This window comes from Anser cygnoides, chromosome 5 (genome assembly GCF_040182565.1).
Source record: "Anser cygnoides isolate HZ-2024a breed goose chromosome 5, Taihu_goose_T2T_genome, whole genome shotgun sequence".
In the NCBI taxonomy this organism is placed as follows: Eukaryota; Metazoa; Chordata; class Aves; order Anseriformes; family Anatidae; genus Anser; species Anser cygnoides.
Window position 1 is genome coordinate 20,720,732 of NC_089877.1, and position 24,174 is coordinate 20,744,905.

At 53.3% G+C, this 24,174-nt stretch overlaps 1 protein-coding gene across 2 annotated transcripts in view; it reads left to right on the top strand.

Annotated features, from left to right (window-relative positions):
• HRAS (HRas proto-oncogene, GTPase) overlaps positions 1–24,174 on the top strand; it is a 39,871-nt gene that overhangs the window by 9,690 nt on the left and 6,007 nt on the right. For both annotated transcript variants that reach the window (XM_048058713.2, XM_048058712.2), the window contains exons 2-3: positions 18,732–18,885; positions 23,603–23,781. In XM_048058713.2, the coding sequence (XP_047914670.1) occupies positions 18,775–18,885; positions 23,603–23,781 (290 nt within the window). In that variant the 5' untranslated portion in view covers positions 18,732–18,774. The remainder of the gene's footprint in view (positions 1–18,731; positions 18,886–23,602; positions 23,782–24,174) is intronic.

A 24,174-nucleotide genomic window follows, 5' to 3' on the forward strand; every position in this document is an offset into this window, starting at 1 on the left:
TGCAGTAGCTCCAGGTGGAAGCCAGTTGGTTCATTTTATGCTCTGCAGGAATGAATTATTACTGGTTTTGGTGATAAATGGTGGCACTGCGGGTCAGATCTGCACAGTCTAACGCCTGTGGAAGTCACTGTATGCTCTAGTCCCTGGCTAGGGACTTCTGAAGGCACAGGACAGCTGACTGGGAATTGCAGTTACCAGTACATGGGTGCAGCTTCTCTCCCTGCAATCTCTATGTTTTTAAAGAGAAAACAAGGCAATTGCAGGACGCTTTTAAGACAACAACGGAAATCCAGCAGGAGTTTTGGAGGAGAGATGTCCAATTCTAAATAAAGAAGCCCAGAGTTGATTCTGTAGGCCAGTTTGTGGTCCTCAAAACTAGCGTTGTCCGAAGTGTGAACTCTTGGTGAGGAGAGGGAAAGCTGAGTGCGTAACAGGGGGTTGGGGTTTTTCAGAGCATGCTAGTAAATGCATGGTTTTTGGCAGGACTTGGCGATTGCATTGCAACAGGGTTACAAAGTCTTGCTCAAAAACTGCTGAAGTCAGCTGAAAAGCTCTGTTAGCGGCAGCGACCATGGGCCGGCAGTCGGAGCGGCATCTCTTAGGACAGTTTGGGTTTTCATCTTTGTTTCAAAGCCTGCATCTAGAACAAGCTTATTCAATCCGCAGCTTAACGTAGCTTCAGTAAATATCTCCAGGGGAGGGGGAGTCAACAACAACAAAAAAAATCAAAGTAGTCAAAGTGCCCCTGCTGTGAGCTGTGGCTGGCAGCGGATGCATGGAGCAGGACAAGCAGCAGGAGCAGGTACCTGTTGGGATGAGGATGCACGGAGATAATGGTTGAAATCTGAGGTGGGAGCCTGCAGACCCCATCATAGGTGTACGCTGGGGTGGATGTAGGAGAAGAAGCTCTGCCACCCATAAGTCATCCTTTCAGGGAGCTAATTTGAACTTCTTTTTCTCTTTTGAACCCTTCAATTCAGTTCCACTGTAGGTAAACGTCGTGCAGGCTCTTCCATGCTTTTTTACCCTGTTTGATTTGAGGGCTTTTTGTAGCAACTTATTCCTCATTTATCCTACTGTCAGGGAAGTTATTCTGCCTGCAGTCCGTCTTTGAGCTTAATTTTCTTATTTTCTGTAGCACTAGGGCTGATGGCTTCACAAATCTTACAATAACTCTTCAATCTCTCCCTGGCCAGTCTAGCAGCGTGACAGCTCCATTTAATGTGTGCTCTCTGCTTTGGCTTTCTGCCCCCAGACTCATTATTTAGCATTTGTCTGCATCAAACCCCGGCGTTGCCAGCCCCAAAGGATCATATATCAGCAGTCATGAAAAAGAGAATCCTCGAGACTGCTCTGAAAATCCCAAATCCGTCCGTGGCGCACGCAGATGGCACGGGTCTTTTCTCCTTCCCTGGCCCCTGTGTCTGTCCCCGAGCCCCTCTGTGTGCGCATCCTTCTCTGCCTGCCCCGGTGCCTGTTTTGGGGCGTAAAGTGAAAGCCGCAGCCTCGCCGGGCTCTGCAGTTCTCACGGCACCGAGCGTTTGGCTCCTGGGACGCTTCCCCTTCTTCTTCTGCTGGCACAGAGGCGGGTCGAGACCTGCAGCTCTGCCTCCTCGTCGGCAGCCCAGCAGCCCCCGAAATGCCTTGGATCCGCTTGGAATATCGTTCCAGGGAAAAACGCTGCGGAGTTGTCTCTGCGGTAGATACTCGAGAGTATCGGTCTCTCTCCTGCCGTTTGAAGTGTGGTGTTACCTCCAGGCCTCGGAGGCTGGGAGTGCTTTCATGTTGGGTGCAGTCCCTCTCTGAAAAGCTTCCGAGCTCGGTGCAGGATGAGAAACATCAGGGTGCAATTTGCGTGCTCAGACGTTGACATCTAACATCGCGGCTGCTTACCCTCGGCCCCCGTGGATGCGCAACGGAGGAAACGAGTGCTTTCATCTCGTCCTAATGCAGATGTCTGAAAGCAGGCAGACAGATTGCGTCTGTCTCTTCCCATCGATCGCAGGGAGGCTCCAGTTGATGGGTTCTGTTGTAGGTGAGATGAATCCCACCTTGACTGGCGGTGTTTTGCCAGGAAGAGTAGCACAGAGAGCAAGGCAGCGTTGAATATAGCCTGTCCTTAGCTGCGTGCTGTCTTACCTGGTAAACCCATACTGCTTCTTTGCTTGAGAAGCTGTTTCGTTGCAGTTCCTTGCTGGCTGAGAGCTGGAAGGGTGCAGATACCTCCCAGCAGCTCCCTCCCGTGAAGCAGAGGCTTGAGACCGTGAAATCCTAAATCTGGAGCTGGGGTTAACAGATGAGCCCTGTGGTGCCCCCAGGTTACGAGGGCTGCGAACGTGGGTGCTCTGGGGTTTGGTGTGTAAAACCCACGCCTCCTAACGCTGGAGCGCTGCTATGTAAATGGAGCTGGGCTCTGTAGGGTTGTTTCCCACTGGTGCTCAGCCTTGGCGGTTGCTGTGGAAAGCAGAGTGGTCTTCATGGAGCAGGGCGGAGGTGGCGAGAGCCATTCGTGAAAGAACTGAAAACCGAAGCTGAGCCAACAGGTAGGAATAAAGCCTGGTAGCCTGGGGAGGATTTTCTTCGCTGGCTGAGTTTCCCCTTTGATTGGGAGCGCTTGTTCCGTCATGCCTTCTCCTGGAGAAGAATTAGCCCGGTGGCAGAAACGTGGTGCACCAGGTGTTTCGGGAACGAGGAGGCTGTCTGCAGCAGGAGCCTGCAGAGCTCAGCCTGTGAGTCCCTGTGCTGGCGGCCAGCACTGAGCCTGCCCTGCCCCAGAAGGGGAGGGAGCTGTGCCACATTTCTTGCCCTGTCTCATGCCTGCGTAGTTAGCATCAAATCCTATGAACCACCAAAAAAACACGGCTTTGTACCCCACCTTGCTGCTTGCTGAAACATTAATTCCTGCGAGTTCAGATAGCTGTAAAGCAGCGTTCGGTTCTGGACAGCCTCAGGAAACCTACGGCGTGCATTCCAGCTGCTTCAGACCTTTTAATTGTGGTTCTCAGCCACTGCTCCTGATGTAGGCGAGGAGCCCTGGGTGGTTTTTGAAGGGTCTACGAAAGCCGTGCAGTAAAAACAAGGACTGCTGTCAGGGAGCTAAAGTGTGTTGTTCAGGAGGCTGCACAGGAATGTGTTTTTTTTTTAGGATTGATAAAGGCAGAAGACCATTGCTGTACAGTAAACGTACCCTGTGCAGTAGAAGACCAAATGTCACAACCGTAATGTGCCCACGAAGAGACCTGGAAATGTCAAAGGGACCGCCAGTGTCTTTGCAGTCACGGAGAATATGTTAGGGGAAAAATTTCGGGCTGACCCCAGGTTGGAAGCGCACATTGCGTGCTGCAGAGAAAGGCAAAGATACCTTATTGTTTACTACGTGGTGCCTCGTCCTCCCTTTGCAATGCGCCTGACCTCTCCCTGCTCTCTTAACCAGCTACCTGTGTCCAGGACAAGCTTTTCTGCTTTACATCCCACGATGTAAAGGGATGGGGCTGCATGAGGTCTTCTCAAGGGGATGGATGTGGCTCGGCAGCTGAGATGGAGAGCGTATGGAAAACCTTCAGGAGCCTCTAATTCCCGAAGGGAGGTGCCCCAGAGCCTCATAGTGAAGCCCCACAGCATGTGTTTTGCTCCGATGCTTTCATTGCTGTCCTTCCCCTCTGAACTTTGGCACGATAAATAGTGGCCGTGTTTGAAGAGTGTCCCAATGTCTGGCACAGCACCAGGCACTCACTGCTCCGTACGCGCCTCCCGGTGTTTGTCGTGCCATCTGCCTGCTGTTTGCAGGTCCCGCAGGTCAGCGGGTGCGTTGCTGGTGGACCTGCCCCGTTTCCCAGCTCTTCTTCGGTAGCTGCTTCTGTTGTTTCTTCCACAGGGCAAAAACCAAGTCAGCAAGGGCCCAAAGAGATGTTAACACAGGATTGTTAGCGCTGTGGATTTGCTTTGCTCTCCCACCTCAACAGGCAGGTGTACTGGTGCTGGAAAGCTGGCGGCACAAAGCAGGAGCCATCAGTTTTTCTAAATTTTCTGTAACCACGTGACCTTCCTAACTAATTTCTCTAGCCTAATTCCCAAACGACATGTATATGTAACTAAATCCAGCAGGGCTCAGAAGGCTGCATCAAGCCTTAGGCGTGGGAAATAATGGAATATGTGTAAAGCTGCACATCGTGTCCCAGGCAGAGCTAACCTGGTTGCACGAGGAATTTCCTTACGAGTTTAAAACCTTTCGGGTGGGAACCAGGCTCCCATCACGGAGAAGCCATCTTCCCTCCCGTGCTCCTTCCGACGGCTCCTTCGGTTTCTGATTCAGCTCTGCAAATACCGCCTGGTGCCTTCAAACTGCCTGAGAAGGAGGCTGGTATTATTTCCCCTGTGAAGGCTGGAGGGAGGGAGAGAAAATTAAAGCAACTTGTCTTAGCCTGAGTCAGCATCACGGAGTGACGAGTGTGTCTCTCTGGAGCCTAGTGAAAGGTCTCTGCCTTATCTGGCTTGATACTTCACCGGTTGCACAACTCTCACATCCCCTAGATGCAAATATTTTCCCGGGGATGGCCCCAGTTGCCCAAGCAGGGCGTTTGTTCAGATTCTCATGCTTTGCAATTACTATAAGCTTCTCGTGAGAGAAAGGAGGGGGAGTGGTGCAAGGTGGTTTTCTTTTTTTTTTTTTTTTCTCCCTATTGTTGTTCCTCATCAGCTGGGTGCTTTGAAACAGCGCATTGTGGTTTTGCCTTCAGAGGCAACGTGGCGCTGCGAACGCGGCTTCAGAGAGCTGCTGGCAGCTTTTGGCTGCGGGCGAGAGGTGCAGGCAGGTCGTGGCGCTGGGGTGCCGTGGTGCTGAGCTCAGCACAGCACCCGGCTGGTGCCCAGCAGGTCATCCAGCACGCAGGAGCAGCAACATGAATGCAGCAGGATGTCATCCAGGGGAACAGAACCTGGCGCTTTGCAAGTAAATATCCACGGTGGGTGTATGGCACGCTTCGTTTTAGGTGCAGCAGCAGAGCTTTGGGTGGACCTCGTGCAGCCGGTGATTCACAGTGTTTTGGAGTGTGCTGAGCACTCCTTGGGCTTGCGTTTCTGTGCTCTTCAAGAGCATCAATTCCTCTGGTGCTGTAGAATTTAAAAAAACAAACAACTTGCTAAAAGTGGCATGAAGCAGTTGTCCTCTAAAGCCCAGCTGGAGCACTGACTGCGTTTCACAATGGTCTCAGTGTCTTCTGCAGACCTTGCAGCCATGTGGGAGCCTTTCAAAAAAGGCCAACTGCGTGAATTTTTTGTCTGAACAGAATTTTGGACTGTTAAGTCAGATTCTTGTTTGGGTTAACGTAGTTTATCTCGAGTTTGATCAGAAGTAAGTGGAAATAATGACAAATTAAGCCTGTGGAATGGCAGCCACTGCTGGGAACAGCTCCTTTGCAGCAAATCTCCATTCCTCTGCCCAGTGTTAAACACTGGAGAAAGAAACACTAACTTCTGCTTACGTTTCTAAGTGTGATGCTGAAGATAAACAGAGTAGGACTGGTGGTGACAGGCCAGCAGAACTTCAGCAGCCCCTTCATCCTCCTGCAGGCTGTAAATAGGTGTTTATGGCTTGTGTGACGTGCTCGCTCCCTGTCCTGGGGCAGCAACAGCCCAGGTCCAGACACCAAACCGTGGTTTGGGATGCAGGTCCTACCTGAGGCAGGGCAGGAGGGGTGCGTGCGGGTAAAAGCAGGACATCGTTGCGTGATGGTACAAAAGATGCGTGGTTGGTAGGGGTTTCCGAGTCCAAATTCTGGATACTAATCCAGTCCAAATCCTGGACTGCAGGAGATCATTTAGGAGTTCATTTACCCCAAGTTTTTGAGGATGGATTTTGAGGATAAGTTGACAGGCTCCAGCTTTCAGAGCTTGCTGCTTTTTCCCTGCTGTTCAAGTATGAATTTTCCTCTTCCATTAATATATTCCCTCTGCAGAACAGTGCAGCGTCTATTTTTGCTCGAGTAGTGTTTCAAGTTAAAGTTAGCTTGTTTGACATGCAAGCTGGTGGTTTTCTGTGGGCTTTTTCTGTTTAAAAAAGCTTTTTGCAAACATTGAATTTTTATTTTTTTAATGCTTCAGTTGAAGTTCCTGTGTGGGAACAATGAGAGCTATGTAGGAACCATACCCACTCCACCATGCTGTGGCCTTGGAGGTTCATTGTAGGGACAGACACAGTCCTCAGGGAGTTGCTTTCTGAAAATAAGAGCGGGTTTAAGGGGGAAATGAGGAAGCAGTTTATTTCCAGTTAGGTGTGAACGATGTCCAGGAATGACAAAGTGCTGTGCATGCCTTAAGAGCCCTGAGGAACAATGCTGGTGAAGTCTGCTGCTGCCAGATGAAGCAGGGAGCCTTCATCGGTATGTCATCACTTCCCAAAACCTCGCTGGTGACTTGTGTCTCCTCTAGGCTCCTGCAAAAGCAAATAATCACATTTGAGATCTTACAGCCAGTCCCACATTTCAGTGTGTTTCCAAGAGGCCTGATGATACGGGCAAGGCCATAAAAAAAAAAAAAAAATCACAGTTCAATCTTAATCTCTGCATTTATCCTTATTTTCCAAGGAAGGATCATTTTGTCTTCTTACCAAGCATTTAAGGAGAAATGGACGGTTTGGTTGTTCTCCGTTCACTTTAAAACAAAACAAAAACCAAACCACCAACAACGTTAAACCAGAAGAGAGCCCCCAAGCCCTCAGCAAAGCTCTGAAAGATCTGGTTGTTCACAGGTAAAGACGTTGTGACTGCTCTTAGTGGCTGTTGGCTTAGAGGGATCTCTTTCATATCTTACGGGTAGTTTCTGAGCCTGACTTGAGGCTCACAAGATGGGTTGTGTTGTGATAGGAGCTAGGAAACTTGCGTCACCTCACGAGACAAGGTGATGTTTTTAGGAGAACCAGTTCACATCACCTGTCTGTTTTCTCGCTTTCTTGTTCTAGCTCCTACAGAGCAACCCGAGCTCGTGACATGTGTTGTTACTCGGACATTTGTTGCCCTCACAGCCTCCAACAAGTCAGCAGAGGTACCACAGACAAGTTTTGCAGGCAGGAGTGAGGATAAGTGGGGAGGCCTCAGGCCACACGTAGCACCAGGCCATTACCGATCAAACAGCAGCTTCGGAGCTATTGCAGTTCATGTTTAGAGTAGCAGGCTGACAAAAATGAAATAAAATCACCATCTTTGGTGCTTGGGAGGGCAGATACTGAACACGTTGGAAGGAAAGGTCAGGGCCTGTTTGCTGGTTGATGGAGGCTGATGGAGAAGGGCGATAGCATGAGTTGCTCCCGGCACTTGGTTGTTTGCAGAGCGATGCTGGCCATATAACTGTTCCTTATCCCCACTTTAATAGCATGTATCAAGTAAGTTTTACTCACAATGATGAGTTTGCGTTGCTGTGTGGTAGGGAATTGAAGGGAGATGCTTAGATTTTTCCCAGTCGGCTGAAGGGAAGGTCATTTTATTTAAGTTTTTATATTTTAAACCAAAGCCCCAGTGTTGTGAGTCAGCAGGGTCTTGGCTGCAGCAGTTCTGTCTGTGGTCCCCAGGCATTCTCCAACGTGCTTGCACCTCCCCAAGATGGACAAACCCCGAGACCACGATGGGACACCTGCAGGCCTAGTTCTGTCGCTCGCCTCGCAGGAGCTCCTTCATGGAGGCTCTGCACATCCTCGGGAGCCAGTGCTAAGGAAAAGGAGGGGACACGAAGGTAGGATTTGGGATAATTAGGAGACCTCTGCACTTGTTTTGACTCTACCATGCTTCACTTGGCTGAATCGGTCCATCATGTTTCTGCTTGTTTTTTTTGATTGCTGACTTTCAGAGCTTGCTCTGCAGTCTTTCTCTGTGCCTCCTGACTGAGTGAACGTGTATTTTTAATCCTTCATTTCCCAGAAAATGTCACTCTACCTTGTTCCTGTCTCAAGATGCTGAGAGGGTTAAATGCTCCATATGTGCTAAGGTTGAAAATTAAGATAACATGAAGCCTTAAGCCAATGTTGACTGGCTTGGCTTTAATGGCTTCATTGATGATACTTTCTACCCTTCCCTTAAACCGATCCTCCAAGGTCAGGTATCAGATTTGACACTCAGGAGTTTGTTTGTGACTCTTAGCTTGGGCTGGCCTCTCCCTTCTTCTGGAAAATTAAAAATCTCACACCTTTTCCATACTAGACACACACGGTGGCTCAGGGCTGTCAGGTGAAGGTAAGTTCTGAATTTGCCTTTTGTGGTCCTTCTTTTCTGAGGCCAAACAGAACTGTTTCCATGAGCCTTATCAAGTCCAAGAATAAATCCAATGAACGCTGCTGCGTTTCCTTTTGGAATGTGTCTGCAGTGTGTGCATCCTCAGCGTTGTAGAGCTGAGCTTGTCCAGCAGGATCAGAAACTGAGGGTACTGGGAGACAGCCAGACACCTGAGGAGAAACTGGGGAGCCATATGTACAAGCTTGGTGAAAAGACACAGTTTTGTAGCTTGGGGATCTCATTGCTGCAAGATGTTAGGGAAGTCATTGGCTTCAAAAGATGAAGGTTGACTGAAGGGCAGCGACACCCAGAGTTAATAAATAAATAAATAAATTTGGAAGTGGAAACTTAGGTGTAGGAACCCTCTTTCTTGTTTGGAGAACACCCAGCAGGATGAGACCCTGCTCTGGGTCTCATAATTGGGGTTGGTCTCCACTGGAAGGAGGAAAAGACAATTTTGGGGCTACTTGAGAATCCTTTATGACATCTTCCATGCCCAGGCATTGCTTATACTGTCCTAAGGAACTGAGCTGGGAGCCAGGCTGAATGCTGCTTTTTTACTCTGTTTATCCTGGGAAGTGTAGTACAGTTCAAAGTTCAAAAGTCCCTCTTTTTTTTTTAATTCTTTTTTTTTAAACAATGTGATTGCCTATACTGGTAATAGCAATACAGGGAAAGAAAGCATGCCTATTTTCGTGCACATGAAATCTGACAGTGCCAGTTTAGACCAGTGCTTTAGCCCTTTGGCTTCGTACTTATTTTTTGCTAATACAAATAACATCAGGCTTGTGCCGAACGTTTTATCCTCAGCGTTAATTTCACCAAACAATTTACCTATCCTCTTTATCTTTGTTTAGCAGCTTTTCCTCGCCTAGCCCCCTCTTGCTCCTGTCCAGCTGCGTGCTCTTGACTCCGTCCCTCGGTGTGATGCACATCAATGTTTCTTGCTGCTGCGTGGCCAGGGGAGTTTGCCCTGCAAGGTTGATCTATGATGGAGGCACATTGCCATGCCTGAGGAAAAAAAAAAAAAGGACATTTCAGTTAGATGAGTATCCGTGGGCTCGTGTTGCTCGGTTTTGCTCTCCCCAAGCTGTGACTTCTCTGGCTCGCACTGCAGACGTTTGGGCTGTACTTTGCATGTCTCTTCCTTGGTGTACCCCAGCAGCAGATGCTGAAGAATAAGGTGAAATGCTGTTTCTGTGTTCTGTAAGCACCAGCTGTGTTTAATCGCCAGGTACCTGCTGGAATGGCACCAGCTGCTCCTCTGTGCCATCCCACGGGCAGGTGCTGGTCCCTGGTTGACTTTTTCTTTCTGGAGACTTGCACATTTTCTTCTTTCTGCCCCCAGTTCAGAGCCTGCATCCAAACTCCCATATTTTTGTCCGTTTTCTTCAAAAATGGACAGCTCACCTTTGCGTCCTGTTACTTCATAAGCAACCTGACTGTTTTGCCCAGCGAGTTGTCATTCTGGAAGCTCAGGTTGTCTTTCAGACTGGGAAATCTGGCTGGTGTGACTGGAGGGAACGCTTGCCAGTGCTTTTGTGCTGATCCGGTGCTCATCAGAGCCCCGTGTTGCCTTTTTCTTCCTGAATAGTTGCTCTGCGTAGAGACAGCACATTGGTCGAGTCCGAGAGGTAGGGCAGGGTCCCTGGGGTGTGAGGGCCACGTCAAGTGCAGTGGGATGGCCGGATCCAGACCTCCTCCTTGCCTCCACCACGGACATCCTTGTGGCAAGGGACCAGTTGTGCAGCACCAGGTTTCAAAAGGGGGAAAATATTCTCGGGGATCTCAAAAAGACCTTGGTGCCTAACCTTTAGGCCTTATCAGGGGAACCTCAGCTGTTCTGCTGCTCTCAGAGGCTTTATTTACTTGTTAATCAGCTTGTCAAGCTTCAGTTAACTTCTGCATTGAGGTGGAGCCACATCTCTTGCAGGTCTGGTGCCTTGCTTTTCTGTGGTTTCTTTTCAACCTTAATGTGCCTTTGGAAGCTGGCTGTGAGCCTGCCCAAATCCTGCACGTCGTCGTTGCTGCAGGCTCCTGAGGAAATTCTGGAAGGAAACCACCCCCCTCAGCTTCTGCTGATGGTGCAGTTCTGCCCGCATATGCTGGAGGTGATGGAGCTGGCATCGTGATCCTGTCCCCTGCACGCTCAGCCATGGCCGCGGACGGGAAGCACGGTCTTGTGGCAAAAACTCGAACTTGAGGGAGCAGAAATCCCCAGCTTTACCATAAGTTTCCTGTGTGACCGTGACCGAGTCACTTAATTGCGGCGGGTTCCTCATTGCAGAGGGGAGTTATGTGCTTGATCTGCTGGGCTCTGAGTTCTCGGGGTGGGATGGGTGCAGTTGCACGACAGGCAGGATGGAGTCCCTGTGCCGTGTCTGTTCGTCTGTCGCTCCACAGCCAAGAGGGAGAATCCTCTCTTTCCAGTATCAGGACGTCTAAGTCTTATTTGCAGCAGATCTGTGCCGTGACAGTGATTCATTTAAATAACCCACCCCCAGCAACAGTGCTTTGATTTTTGTTTTTTAAAATCCAGGCTGCTGCAGAGGGAGGGAATGTGAGCATCACAGAAAATAAATCCTCTTGTAGCTGATTTGCCGGGAGCAGCAAAGTGAGGCTTGGGCAATCCAGGACCCAAACTTAACAAACAAAGGCTCCTGATCCAAACTTGGCTCTCGTGCCTTTAGACCTCTCTCTTTCTGTGACCGTTGCTCGATATTGCCTGCACGACGCGCTGCTGGTGTCTGCCTGGCATCACACCTGGCCACGTCTGATTCATTCACCTCGGTTGTTCGAGGGCTGGGTTTGGAGGCGCATGAGATCTTCCGCAGACCTCTCTGCCGTCCGTGCTCAGCACCCACCTCGCTGCTGGTCCCTGGCAGTCATCCTCCTGAGCGGCATCTTGCTGGGGTGGTGTCGGTGGCGTGCCTCTGTTCCTCCTGCGAGGAGAAGTGCTTGCTCTGGCCGAGGTGTGTCTGTGCACATCCTCACCTTGCTTTTCTTCTGCAACGCGGCTGAGTGAGGTCAGCTCCTTCTCTTCCCTCTCTGGGCCCCCCTTTCCCAGCCGCCCGTCAGGGAGAGCGTTATTGTTGCAGAGCGATTCCCCCTGGGCGGATCACAGGGTGAGAAAGGGATTTGTTTAGCTGCCCTGCTCAGCCTGTAAATCAGCGGCGTGCCCCGGACTATCTGCTGCGTAACGCCTGATGCATATTCATGCCTGCGAGCAGCGCAGCACGGCCGGGATAGCTTTGTGTCACCGTGCTCATAACGTGCCCTGGGGGAGCGGGGGCAGAAAGGGGTCTGTCTCAGCAGCAGGTGCCTGCTTGCTTCCCTTTATCTCCTTCCCCAGCCGCCCACTTCTCGTTGGCTCCCCAAGATGCTCCGGCACTTGCTTTTCTGCAAAAAAAAAAAAAAAAAAAGTGCATTTTTTTATGCCTGCAAAAGCTCTGCAAGGGCTAAATGAACGCAGAGGGATGATCATTATATTTGATCACGTAAATGAAATGGCTCACTAATAAAGGAGACGCTCTAGAAATATCTGATTTTGGCTCTGTTGGGTCACTCAAGCTGTTCCTTTGAGCTCTGGCTTTGAACGAAGCGTGAGTAGCTTTTTATCAATGTCCCGTTGGGGAGGGCAAGGCAAGGAAACTCGCTCTCCGTCCTTCCTCGGACCCTCCCTGTGCTCCCTCACCTGCCACTGCCTGCAGAGACGAGGCCATCGCAAACGTGCTGCTGTGCCCCGTGTTTTGAAACATGGGGTGGGGGAAAAAGGCTGTGCCACGTTTCCCTGGAAAAGATAACACTTCGGAGGATGTGATTAGCAGCCTGGGATACCCTGTGTGAGAGGGTGGGTGGGAATGGACCCTGCTTTTCCCCTTCTAGGACAAGATCTAGGGGCTGGCTGGGGAAGCTGGCGGAGATGAGTTAGGCTCTAACACGGGGGCTGCTTTGTCCCCCTGCGGGGAGCAGACCCGTGGAGCTCCTTGCTATAGGGTAGTGTGGGTGGCAGGAGCTTACGTGGGTTCAGGGGAGGCTGGATGAGTCCTTGGGAAAGAGATCTGTTGAGGGTTGCTAAACACAAGCTGTGCCAGGCCCAGGAAATCCCCTGGGCTGAAAATAGCCGGACGCTGGGCGAGGAGCAGGGGGAAGCAGCGCGGCGAGGCTGGTCTTTGGCCACGCCAACGCGGGGATGCTGGAGCCTTGCTTTTGCTCCAGGATGAACCTGCCTGGAGCCCAGCCGGGAGCTGCCACCCCGTACCGGTGTGCTGCCGGATCTGAGTGCCACTTTGGGGTTGTGAGGGTCCAGGGTGCCTGCTGTTCTGAGATCTTTCCATCTGATTTCCTGGTGCTGACCAACAGGCTCCTTTCCTTTCCATCCGCTCCCCAAACCCGGCTCCCTGTCTGGATCTTCCTGCGGCAATAGCTCCAGCAAGATGGGGCATGTGCTGCTCGCACCGGTTTGTTCCCAGGGACCAAAGCTTACTGATACTCTTCCAATAGCATTTTGCTCCCAAAAGTGACCTTTTTAGAGGCTCTTTTCCACAAAATGTTAAAAATGAAAGAATGAAAAGCGTTATCAAGACAATTCTCAGCACTTCCCAGTTGCAAATACCTTGTTTCCTCGTCCGTTTATTTACTTATGTTATTCATATGAGTTAGGCTTTAAAGCAAGCAGGAAGCCCAACAGCCAGACCCTATTTCCATTGCAAATTTTTTCTAAATGAAAATGGCTTAGATGTGTTTCCTGAAACCAGCTTTTTGGTTTTTCCCCGTCAGCAGTTGCTTCGGAGGAACGGGGAAGGGTGGGGAGGGAGAGGGGAACGGAAATCGTGTAGGGAGAATGCAGTTCTTGAGGACGGGGCACTTTTTTCCCTGATACACGGCGTTGGTCGCTCCCTGTCGACTCTCAAAAAAAAAAAAAAAAAAAAAAAAGAAAGCGTGTCCCAGCTGCAAAATGCTGCCTGTGACCCCTGCAGAGTGTGTTAAATACAGAGCTGGGCTTGTCAGTGCTGCTGGTTGCTGCCCCAGCCTGTTTCGGCATCGACTGCTCTCTTCTCTCCTGTTATCCCGCCTCGTCTGTGCGTCGGGGCATCCGTGTCCCTGCCTGTCACTGCCGCCTCCCCACGCTGGTGACACAGTTGTGATTTCATGAGGATAATTGGAGAGCGGTTTGGGCTTTCCCTCTCGCTTTACTCTGCCTCTCCAACCATCTCTGCGCAGGGAAGCTCCGCTCCGTGGGGGAGCCGTCAGCTCTGACAGCCAGACACAACGACCCAGCAGGCAACCAACGGCTTTCCCATCCAAAACCTGCGCGTGGAGCTTCTCGGCTCCCGCTAAGGCCCTGGATGGGAAGTTGCCTCAATTTAGTTTCCGCCTTTGCTGCTGGCGATGGCTTCAGGCCGGTCCCTTGGCTTCTCTGCCTGGCTTTGCCGGCCCGCGGGCCGAGAGGAGGATGGTGTGCGTGACCAGCCCCGCCTGTCCAACCCCCCGTGATCAACCCCAAGGCATTACAACTTGGTGCCAAGTCAAGAGGTGGCTCAGAGGCCAGGTTTTTAATGGGTCCAGTTGTTACCTGTAACGTGGGCCGTGTTTTTAACTTCCCCGGGTACCTGTCCCTCTCTCCATAAGCGCCTGCCTCTGGAGCACCTGCCTGGCCCCACGAGGCTGGGCCGTGGGCCGGAGGGGAAAGCAGAGGAGCCCGTTTCCTCAGACCTCTCCGTGGAGCAGCACATAGAGGAGCGACGTGCAGAGCAGCATGTTTTATCTCGTTAAATAATCTACGGTTCGCTTGGAAGTGTGCTTCTCCTGCAGCCACCCCAGTGGGACGGGCTGGTTGCTCTCAGGGAGAAGCATTGGGGGTGGGAGGTGAAGATCCCACCATGAACTGCAAGCACGTTACAGCACCTCGCAGAGCTTCTGGAGATGTGGGCGAGAGCAGCCCAAGCACACTCAGTTTGATCTTGGGGCCATTTTGTGCTGCTAGAAGTTCCCCTTCACCGGTGAGTGCAAGTGTAATGAGACATTGAGGAAGTTGTCTGTGCTCACACTCAGGCCAAGAGTAGAAATGTTGGTGTTGCTGATGGCAGGCGCTGCACTGACTGTTCCTTGGGGTCATGCTGTAGTGGTGTGCTGTGGTTTATAAGCTCCTGAGATAAGGGGCCTGCTGGTCTTTATACTGACTATAATCGTTTGGATGGCCTGTATCGTCTAGTTCAGAGAGAAAGCTCTTGGATAGCTGGTTTGTTATTTGCGTTACCAATTTATGGAGATTGTTTACTGGTTTCTGGTATTTTAATAAAACCACTCAGCATTGCTGTGACTACCAGGTGTTTTTCTTACAGAGTAAGCTGGCGAGAAAGAACGTCATTAAACTTATGAGCGGGTGAGCAAGAGCAGCGTGGTCAGACCAGCTCAGTGCTGGCGGCAGGTAACTGTACTGTGTTTATTGAAGTACCAGACAAGGTGCAACACGAACAGAGAGAAACCAGAGATCAGCAAGCTGTCGGCAGTGCTGGTGGGGATGGTGCCATCCTGCTTTCCTCTGTCCTCCCATCTCTTCTGGCCCGTGCGATGAGGACCAGATGCTTGAGCACCACCTCCTGCCACCCGTCTGTCTTCCAGGAGGACACCGAGGGCTGCAGGCCCTGCGCTGCCTGGTGGCACGATGGCAAGGGAAAAAGCAGGGATTTAATTTCCTGGTGTGAGAATTTCCAACAGAGGGTAGTCTCTGGCAGAGGCGATCTGTTGCCAGAGGTGCTCTAACTAAAACTGTGTCCAGAGCCAAGACTCGTCCGTGCCTGTTGAAGACCTCATGCAAAGCCATGGCTTGCACCTTGGTGCTGGGGCTTACGAATGTGCTGCAGAGACAATCCCTCTCTTTCAGGCTTGCCTCTGACTTGAACCTGCCTGCAGCTTTCTGCTCTTCTCCCTCCAAGGTTTCCTGCATCCCCTTGAATGTCTGCCTGTGCTTTGAGCCTCCTACGTGATGTCATTCCTTATCCCTTTTCTCCTCTGGAGCAATATTTTTGTGCTCAGTCTCTTGGGACAGGCTGCCTGTTCCTTCAGGTCTTAAAGAGCTTGCAGAGGATGGAAGAAGTCATTCTGTTCCTCTTAGACTGCCTTTTTTTTTTTCTAATGCAAGACATTTATTACGTCCAAGCTGCTTCTCCAAAGCAGGGCCACCATTTGCAACTTTCCTTACACCTCTGGCACCCCTCTCTCTCTTCTTGTCCCGCAGGCTGCATCGTCTGAGTTTGCAGATACGAAGCCAGCAGCCAAGCACATTGTGTTAGATTTGCAGCTCACTTCTTTGTTAATGTAAAAAAAAGCAGCAAGTAAATGAAAATGAAGCATCGGATGGGCTGTGATTCATACCACAGCAGCAGCTTGCCAGCCTCCTTTCCCTAACCTCTTTCAGGCTGGGCAGGCCACCGAGAACGACAGCATTTTGACCCTCAAGTGAAAACGCAAGGTGGCATTTCGTGCTCCTGGAGGGGTTCGTTCAGGCCGTTTGGAGGCTGTGTTTTGGGACACTGGTGGCACTGTTGTGCCTGAGCAGGTGGAGGAGTGCAGGCAGCAAGGTTTGCCTTGTCAACGTGTCAAGTCATCAGACAGGATTCCCGAATTGCAGGCGTGGTGGGCTGCTGGTGACAGGCTGAGATGAGCCTTGTTTTGGTGGAGGACTTGAGACTGTTCCGCCTGCTAGGAAGCTTTGCCAGAGGGAGCTAAATTCAAACACTGCGGCATTGGCGATCGAAAGGTTCCTCAGTTCTCGGGGACGGGGCACTCAGGCTGAGACCTATTCAAAGACATTTGCAGAGGTGGAGCTGTTTTTGGGTGCATTAAAACATGCTCCCGGTCGACAGGTAGAGTGTAAACGTTCAGCAGTGAACAGCGTTTGTGAAACTTCCATCGTGGAAATGTGAAATCCACGGAGGAGGACTCGGGGGCTAGCGGGCTGGGAGCAGCTGCTGCTGCCAGGCGGAAGCGCTCGGCTGGGCTTTCCTAGACAGCTTGAATGGGAGCCAGGAGCCCTCTCTCTCTGGGAGAAAATCCACGAGGTCAGGAAATGCAGCAGCAGCTCCAGCTCCACGCTAGGGCCGTTGGTTTGGCACTAAGATCCCAGCCCTCTTCCCAGGCGGTGCGCTCCTGAACGGCTCCCGTCCTTGGCGTCTTGCTCAGCTCTTTGTCCCGCTGCCCTGGGCGGCTTGCTGGGGATCCAGCTCTCGGGAAGGATGCTGGGTGCTGCGGAGGTGATAAATTTTGTTTGGTGGGGAAAACACCAGGCAGCGACCCAGCTCAGCCTTTCAGACCGCTGTTCCCGCGTGGTGTAGGACTGGGAAGCTGTGCTTTTCTGTTTTCTTTTTGGTCAGCTCTGTCTGGGCTCTGCACTAGCTGCTGAGAAACTCAAACTCTTGTTTTTCCTCCGTTGGAAATTCTCACACCAGGAAAGGTTTTCACAACAATCGTCAGGCTGTACACCTCCATCCAGCAAATCCCTGTGCTGGAGCGCGGTAACCCGGCGTGTCTGTTACCGTCTCCCCGGCAGAAGCCCCCGCGCTTCTCTTCCCTGCCTCCCCCTTTTGGGAAAGCCACAAACGCCAGAGGTCCTGCTTTGCATCACGGTTGTGCTTGCTCTTTTGCAGCCGTTTCCTTGCTTTTCCCCGCGATGCCGGGTGCTGAGAAGGACACGCTCTTTGTTTGTCTTCCTGCTGCTGAGCCAGCAGCTAAGAAAAGGGCTCCGGCGAGAGGCGGCTGGCTCTGACTGCTCCCAGCCCGGGCGGGTGATCGAGCTGTCTGAGTGGTTTAAGGTTGCAGTCAGATGGGGACTGAAGTCAGAAAGTTCTGGCCTACTTTAGATGAGATCTCTGCTGCGTTAGCAAATCCAGCAGATGCGGACAGGGGCTGGGTGCAGGGTGGCCGCTGCTGGTACGCCGGCTACCAGCCTCCTCACCAAAAAACCCTCCCTCGTCTTCGCAGGGGAGGTGGCAGCTTCTGCCGGTATCAGCACGTTGCGAGATAGCAAACGCCGGGCTACCAGAGCTTGGAGACGAGTGTTTGGCCTCACTCTGGGCGCTTTTGCAGTGCTCCATATGCCGTGCCCCGTCCCGGTTGTTCGCCTTGCCCACAGAATGTCCGGAGGCGGCCAGGAATGGTGACTCTGGCTTAATGCTCTTCTACGGGTGGTCTTCAAATCTGTCTCGTGGGTTGTGAACTGCTGGGATTCCTGCTCCTCACAGCCTTGCCGAAAGCTGGGGGTTTCCAAAAGCAAAAGGTCATTGTTCATTGTTTCTTTTGCAATCCGGGATGCATCCCTTTGTAACTGGGGGTGATCGCAGCACCGGGCTTTTGGGGAACGCCTGGAGTACTGCCCGGGCAGCGTCCCGCTCTCCACCTGGGCGCTAAGCTGGCTTGCAGAGCTTGCAAAGCACACCAGGAGGCACGAGCAGCCCTCGCCCTTGGGAGAAGCGGGCTGGCGGTGTGCGAGCAATGCCTGCGGGATGGCAAACGACCGGAGGGGCTGCGCGTGCAGTGGTGCCTGGCCCTGGAGTGGCTCTCAGCAGGCAGGGCTCGCAGCCCAGCGAGGTTGCTATTTAAACCTTCGGGGTTTCGTAATCGTCCTGCCGGAAGCGCCGAGCTGAGGTTCCTCTTTCTCAGTAGGAGGGGAGCAGAAATTTAAGGGAGGGGGGGAATTTTCCCCCGCCGAAGGGTAATGGCAAGTCCGCATCGCTGCCCGAGTTCGGCTCGCTCCTACCGGCTGTAACGAGCCTTCCCAATTAGTGCTTTCCCTGGTAGCATCCTTCTCCCTGTGGTCTCTGCCAGCCTTCTGTATTCCCTTATTCCATCTTCTATATTCCCTTACCTAGCGCCGCTCACAAGTTCACATGCGGACTGTCAGGCTGAAGGATTGCAGAGCATCAAGGGTTAGGCGTTGGGCATGTTTTTGTGTTCACTTTGATTGATTCCTTTCCCCGTTTTAAAGTAGCCTTCATTACTCGGGGAGGGTATTAGGTTAAAGAGCTCTGGATGCTGCAGTTCCTCGCTGTAACTGTAGACCAAGCCTTGTGTTTTAGGTGAGGTCATCTCATGTCTGGGACCCCAGAGAATCGGATCATAAAAGGCAGCGGATCCCGGAGGCACGGCACGGCGTGACATAACGAAACAAATGTCGTGTTTTTTCTGGCCAGATTTCCAGGGTGGTTGGAGTGCCGGATGGGGAGAACGAAAAAAGTCCTTGACCCTTGGTTCATCCCACGTTTTCCCCATTTCTGGCCGTGTTTAGCAGGGTGGTATGTCTGCGAGCTTGGGAGGAGAGGCCAGGGCAGTGCTGGAGAATACTGTGCAGCGAGAATTGCATGGCTATTGCAGATCCCCGTGAAGAGCGCATGCATCCCCAGCCTCTCTGCCTTTCCCAGCCTCTGATCTGTGCCCCCTGCTCTCCTGACGTGGTGGCCGTGTTTCTCCTTGCAGGTCGGGGTGCTCCTGGAGGTCCTGAGCTGGGGTCGGCTGGAAGATGACCGAGTACAAGCTGGTGGTGGTGGGAGCTGGTGGCGTGGGGAAGAGCGCGCTGACGATACAGCTCATCCAGAACCATTTCGTCGATGAGTATGACCCCACGATAGAGGTAAGCGGCGCCGCCTGCGTGTTTTCCTAGTGCTCTTTGCCACTTCGCCGCAAACCCCGTGATCGACTTGGACTCGAGTCTGAACTCGAGCAGGGACGGTCCTCTGCTTTGCAAAGCCCTTCTCAGCTGCTGCCTGTGCGTTTGGAGGTCACGGCGACCGACGTGTGCCTCCTGAGGAGGGACAGCAGCGTCTGCTGGAGAGAGGCAGCGAGGGATGCAGCAGGAGCAGGCAGAGCCAGGAGAGGCGGCACAAAACTCCTCCTTGCCGCCGCCGCCGCCTAGGGAGGGGTTAAAGGTTTGGGACCGATGAGCCATTTTGTGCCCGTGCTTCCATTTCTCTTTCCGTGAAATCAAAGTGAAGATACTGACTTCCCATGCAGGACGTTCTGAGATTTTTCCGGTGAAATGGCTTTTGTCAGAGCTCGTCCTGCTGTTTGGGTGAGGCAGGCGAAGCAGCGTGGGGTCAGGAGCCCAAGCAGAGCTGAAGACTGATGATATTTTTTTTAAGAGATCCCCACATCTCTGCAGAGCAGGGAGCTCAGTGATTTTCTTCGGGCTGCCTAATACATGGTTATAGATCTGCTCTGCAGTAGGAAAAATGACACTGCGGTTCTTTTCTGCAGCTTGCAGGCTCCGTGAAACAGCCCAGGGAGAGACAAAACAGGGTGCTCCTCTGTCTTGAGCGCTGAGCTCTGGGCTTTTGTCCTCCTTCAGAGCCCAGCGAGTTCATCCTCCAGTGGGAGGCGGAGAGCTGGGGTGTGCTGCAAGGCCCATTGCTGCTCGTTCTCCGTTACGGGGAGCAAACGATGAACGTCCAAAAGATGAATGTACTTGTCTGGAGTCAGCGGGGATCTGTCTGTCGAGCCTGGTCTGTCACGCTCAGTACCCCACCTGAGGGGCAGCCAAGTACCTGTGCAGGAGAGGTTCAGTACTCAAAATCCACTTTTCTGCATTTCAAGTGTAAACAACAATTTATTTATTTTTTAACCTTTTAAAACCAGCCCCTCCTCCAGCTGTTTTCACTGCATCCCTGCTGCTCGCAAGATGCTGATTACCCGCCGTATGATTTACACCTTGGTCTGGGGGAGGTTTGGGCAGGACCGTGCTCGTGGTGCCGCTGCTGGCAGGAGGAGCAGGTCCACCCTGGGAATGCAAATCACAGCTCGGTCACGCCTCTCAGACAATAACCTCCCTGTCTGCAGTCCTGGAGGATTCTCCACCAGATGTGTCTAAATACAGCTGTGGTTACCGCAGTTATTATTATTATTATCATAGAGCCTAAAAGGTCCCAGCTGAGGTCAGAAAGCTATTCTGGTAGGTGTTGTATGTGCAGTCCCCACCCTGAAGAGCTCACAACTTAAACAAACAAGAGACAGCGCTCGGTATAAAGGCAGGAACAGTCTTATCCTACAGATGGGAAGGAGAAAGAGCACTTAATAACACGTGCTATTACATCATTTGGCCAAGGTCACCTAGAAGGTCCGTAGCAGAGCCTGGAATTTAATTTAGGGCTCCAGAGTCTCAGTGCTGCACCTTGCATACAGACCCCGTTGCCTTCTTCCCCATCTCCAACTTCTACGCAGGCAAGAGAGCTGTTTTATTTTCCTGTCTGTGACTACTGCAGGTGATTTCGGGTTTTGGTGCTCCCTCCTCCCTCCTGCCATGGATTTACGGTGCTGGCCTCCAAGGGCTGGACCCCTCCGCAGGAGGGTGGGACGTGGCCAGCCCTGCCTTCCTGTGCGGTTGTCTGTACAGCGAGAAGTGCCCTGCAGCCCCCCAGCCGTCTTATTCAACCCATGGCGGCTCCTGTTACTCACACTTTGTTTTATGGGGATTCGGGATGCACAGGGTTAGCTACCTGCTGCTGATCTGAAGGTGCCCAACAAACCGTCCCGCCGTGACTAAGCTGCTTTGGAGTGCGCCCAGGAGCTGACTCTGCCCGTTCAGCTGGCTAACGAGCAGCACGGCAGCACTGAAACGGGCAGCTTGAGAGAAGAAGAGTACATGAGCGTGCAGCCAAGTGTGGGTTGCTTAAATAAACCCCTTGACGGGTCGCTGTGAGCAGGGGTGCGTGCTTGGTGCCCTGGCCGGGGAACCAGGCGGGGGGCAGAGACCCCGGCTGCGTGCCTGCATCCCCAGCGCGCTCAGCTCCACCTCAGCTCGCTGAGGCCCTGGGGACTCAGCCCGCAGGGAGCAGGAGGGCTGGGAAGAGGAGAAGCAGCAGGCAGGGCTGCTCGTCTCTCAGGAACCAGGGGCACTGATGAAACGGCTGTTCAGCCCCGGGTCTGCAGCTGGCAGCATCCCACAGCGTGCGAGCGGGGATGGAGTAAAAAGCCAGACTGTTGAGAAACCCTTCCATTTGCCTCGCAGCTTTTAGCAGTCAGCACTCCCTTAGCCTCAGGTTGTAACCTGACCGTAGCGTTTAACACACACGGGGTGCTGGGCACCCAGCTTGGTGGGGTCCTTCTGCTGCGCTGCAGCCACGGGGACAGCGGGGTCGGCACCGGCGATGTCCCGGCTGTGTCCCTGCTCCTGCGGGCGGCCCCAAGCATCCTCTTCCAAGTGCCTGCAATTCCTGGCTCGTGCGTGAACGCCGCCGGAGAGCCGGGATCACTTAAGCTGGTCCTTCCACCTGCTGGAGGAGAACCTGTCTGGGATCCCAGGTCAGAGCCCAGAGCTGCTGCTTGCTGTCCAGGGGGGACGGCAGGGTTTGTTTCTGTCACCCGGCACGTCTTGTTCCAGCTGGGCAGTCCGGCCCGTGTCAGTTGTGCGAGAAGATGGGGTAAGACATCAGGGGCCGCGCTGAGGCTGAGGATGGGGAGCTGCGGGCTGTCAGCATCCACGCTGCACAGAGGGGCTGCGCCGTGCGGGACGGGGTGCCGTGTGGGACGGGGTGCTGTATGGGACGGGGTGCTGTATGGGACGGGGTGCCGTGCGGGACGGGGTGCCGTGCGGGACGGGGTGCCGTGTGGGATGGGGTGCCATATGGGATGGGGTGCCGTGTGGGATGGGGTGCCGTGTGGGACGGGGTGCCTTGTGGGATAGGGTGCCATATGGGATGGGGTGCCGTGTGGGACGGGGTGCCGTGCGGGACAGGGTGCCATGCGGGATGTTGCTCGCTGTTAATGTCGTGCACTGAGGGACTTGTCCTCTGGCTGCAAGCCAGGGCGCTGGGCTGGGAGGGAGCTCTGGAGGACGTGTGTGAGAGCAGACAAACACGCACCGTCTGCCCTCCCCAGTGCCGCCCTGCTCCGAGGAGGCTGTAAATGGGAGCAGAGATGGTGTTTAATTACAGACAGGCTAATGAAAATTGCACTGTGAGCTCCCCGATCCTAGCGCCGCCACGGTTCCCTGCGCAGGTAGAAGCAAAGGACGGGGATAACAGCCACGGAAAACGTGGTCCCAGCTCAAGGGCTCTGCAGCCCTGCCTCGGCCACCCTCTGCTTGTCAGGAGGAGCCGCCGCAAAGGCCGCGGGCCCGATGCCGTGGCTCTGTCTGCGAGGTGAAGCAAGGCCTCCTTAGGCCCCGTAGCTGCTGCTGGTGTAGCGGACAGAAGGGTGGAGTCCGTGCTGGCCTCGTTCCCTTTCCGCACCGTTGCCGGTCCCGCCGGTGACCTTTGCTGTGTCTGCTCTTTGTCTGCAGGCCTATTTTTCAGGGGCAGAGCTCATCTGATAACATTGTTGTGGTCGCTGGAAGAGCAGCAGACGTTTGAATTAGTTTTAAGCCGAAACCGTAGCCGCCGCAAGCGGCTGCAGAAGGCAGAGCTCTGTAATCGCGCTGTCACAGCCCCCCCACCTGCGTGTTTTTCACGCTTTTTGGCCTCCTCCTGTGGCCGAGAGTCGAGACAATGTGCTGGGTGCGGGGCAGGGCTGTCAGAGACACCCCCGGGCTACCCCAGCAGGGTCCTCGGGATAGGGAGGTGTGGTAGGAGGCAGCAGTGCTTCCGAGGAGCCCGTGTTGAAAGTCAGACCTTTGGAGGGAGACCCTGGGAGAACGCTCTTGGTGATTTCCAGGGCTTCTCCCACGTGCGATAAGTTGTAATCGTCTCCTCCACAGGGAAAACGCACAGCTTCAAAGGGCCTGGGTGCTCCGTACCTTCCCCAGAGCCCCCCTGGGCAGGGGCTGGTTGTGGGAAACACCCTCCTCGCGGCCTCATTTATTTATTTTTTCACGTTTGCACGACAGCACCAGGTTCGCCATCGCTTTGCAGCCTCACTGGTGGCGATTGCCTCTGGTGCCTGATCCGTGTCAGGGATGCCGGGTGCCCAGCTGGGTTAAACACCTCCCAGCCCCGAATATCCCAGCTGCTGGAAGGAAAGCCTGGCGGCCAGGAGCCTCTGCTTGTGCGTGTCCCCTTTCAGCAGCAATGTATGGGACTCACCACCTGGAATGGAGGTGGCAGGGATTAGCCAGGCCTAAGTAAAGTTAGGAAAATAATCAATGCCAGTGTGGCAGTGACAAAGCTGCCCCTTGTCTGCCAGAGACAGGGCTGGGAGGAGCAGGCCAGGGGCTGTGTTCTCCGTGCTTCTGCCAGAGGAGGGGGAACCTGCTCAGCTGCTCCCTTTATTCATGTGTTATTCCCTTTTTTTCCCCCTTCTCCCTTTCCCTCCCTCGAGTCCGTTTTTAACGGCAGCTAAACCAGGCCGAGGGGTGGCAGGGGCCATCCTCCTGTTGCGTGCTCTCCCATAACGCTGACTCTCTCTCCGTCCCCTGGCAGGATTCCTACAGAAAGCAAGTGGTCATCGATGGAGAGACCTGTTTGCTAGACATCTTGGACACAGCGGGGCAAGAGGAGTACAGCGCCATGCGAGACCAGTACATGAGGACGGGGGAGGGATTCCTCTGCGTCTTCGCCATTAACAACACCAAGTCCTTCGAGGATATCCACCAGTACAGGTGAGCGCCGCGGGGAGGCCCCGTCCCGGCACCGTCCTGCCCTCCCTTTCGCGTCAGGCCCCGCGGCGGAGGCGCTGGCTGCCAGCACAGGCAATTAGCTCGAGTGGCCGTTCCCCAGGGAACAGAGGGAGCAGACGGCTAATGTCAGTGCCTCCAATAAAACCCATCCGAAGGGATTGCTCGTGGCCTTTGGGGACTCGCTAATGCAATGTTTAAGTGTTTATGGTAACTAAAGGGAGAGCTGATCCTTCACGACCCCCTCCCTCCCCCTCCCTAATTAATGGAATTGCTTTGTTAGTGGAATCGATCTCAGCAACTTCTGCTGTGCGGGGAGCTGGGAGAGGAGCTGGAGGAGGAGCTTAGGCCTTTTTGAGGACTTGTCTGGGACAGGAG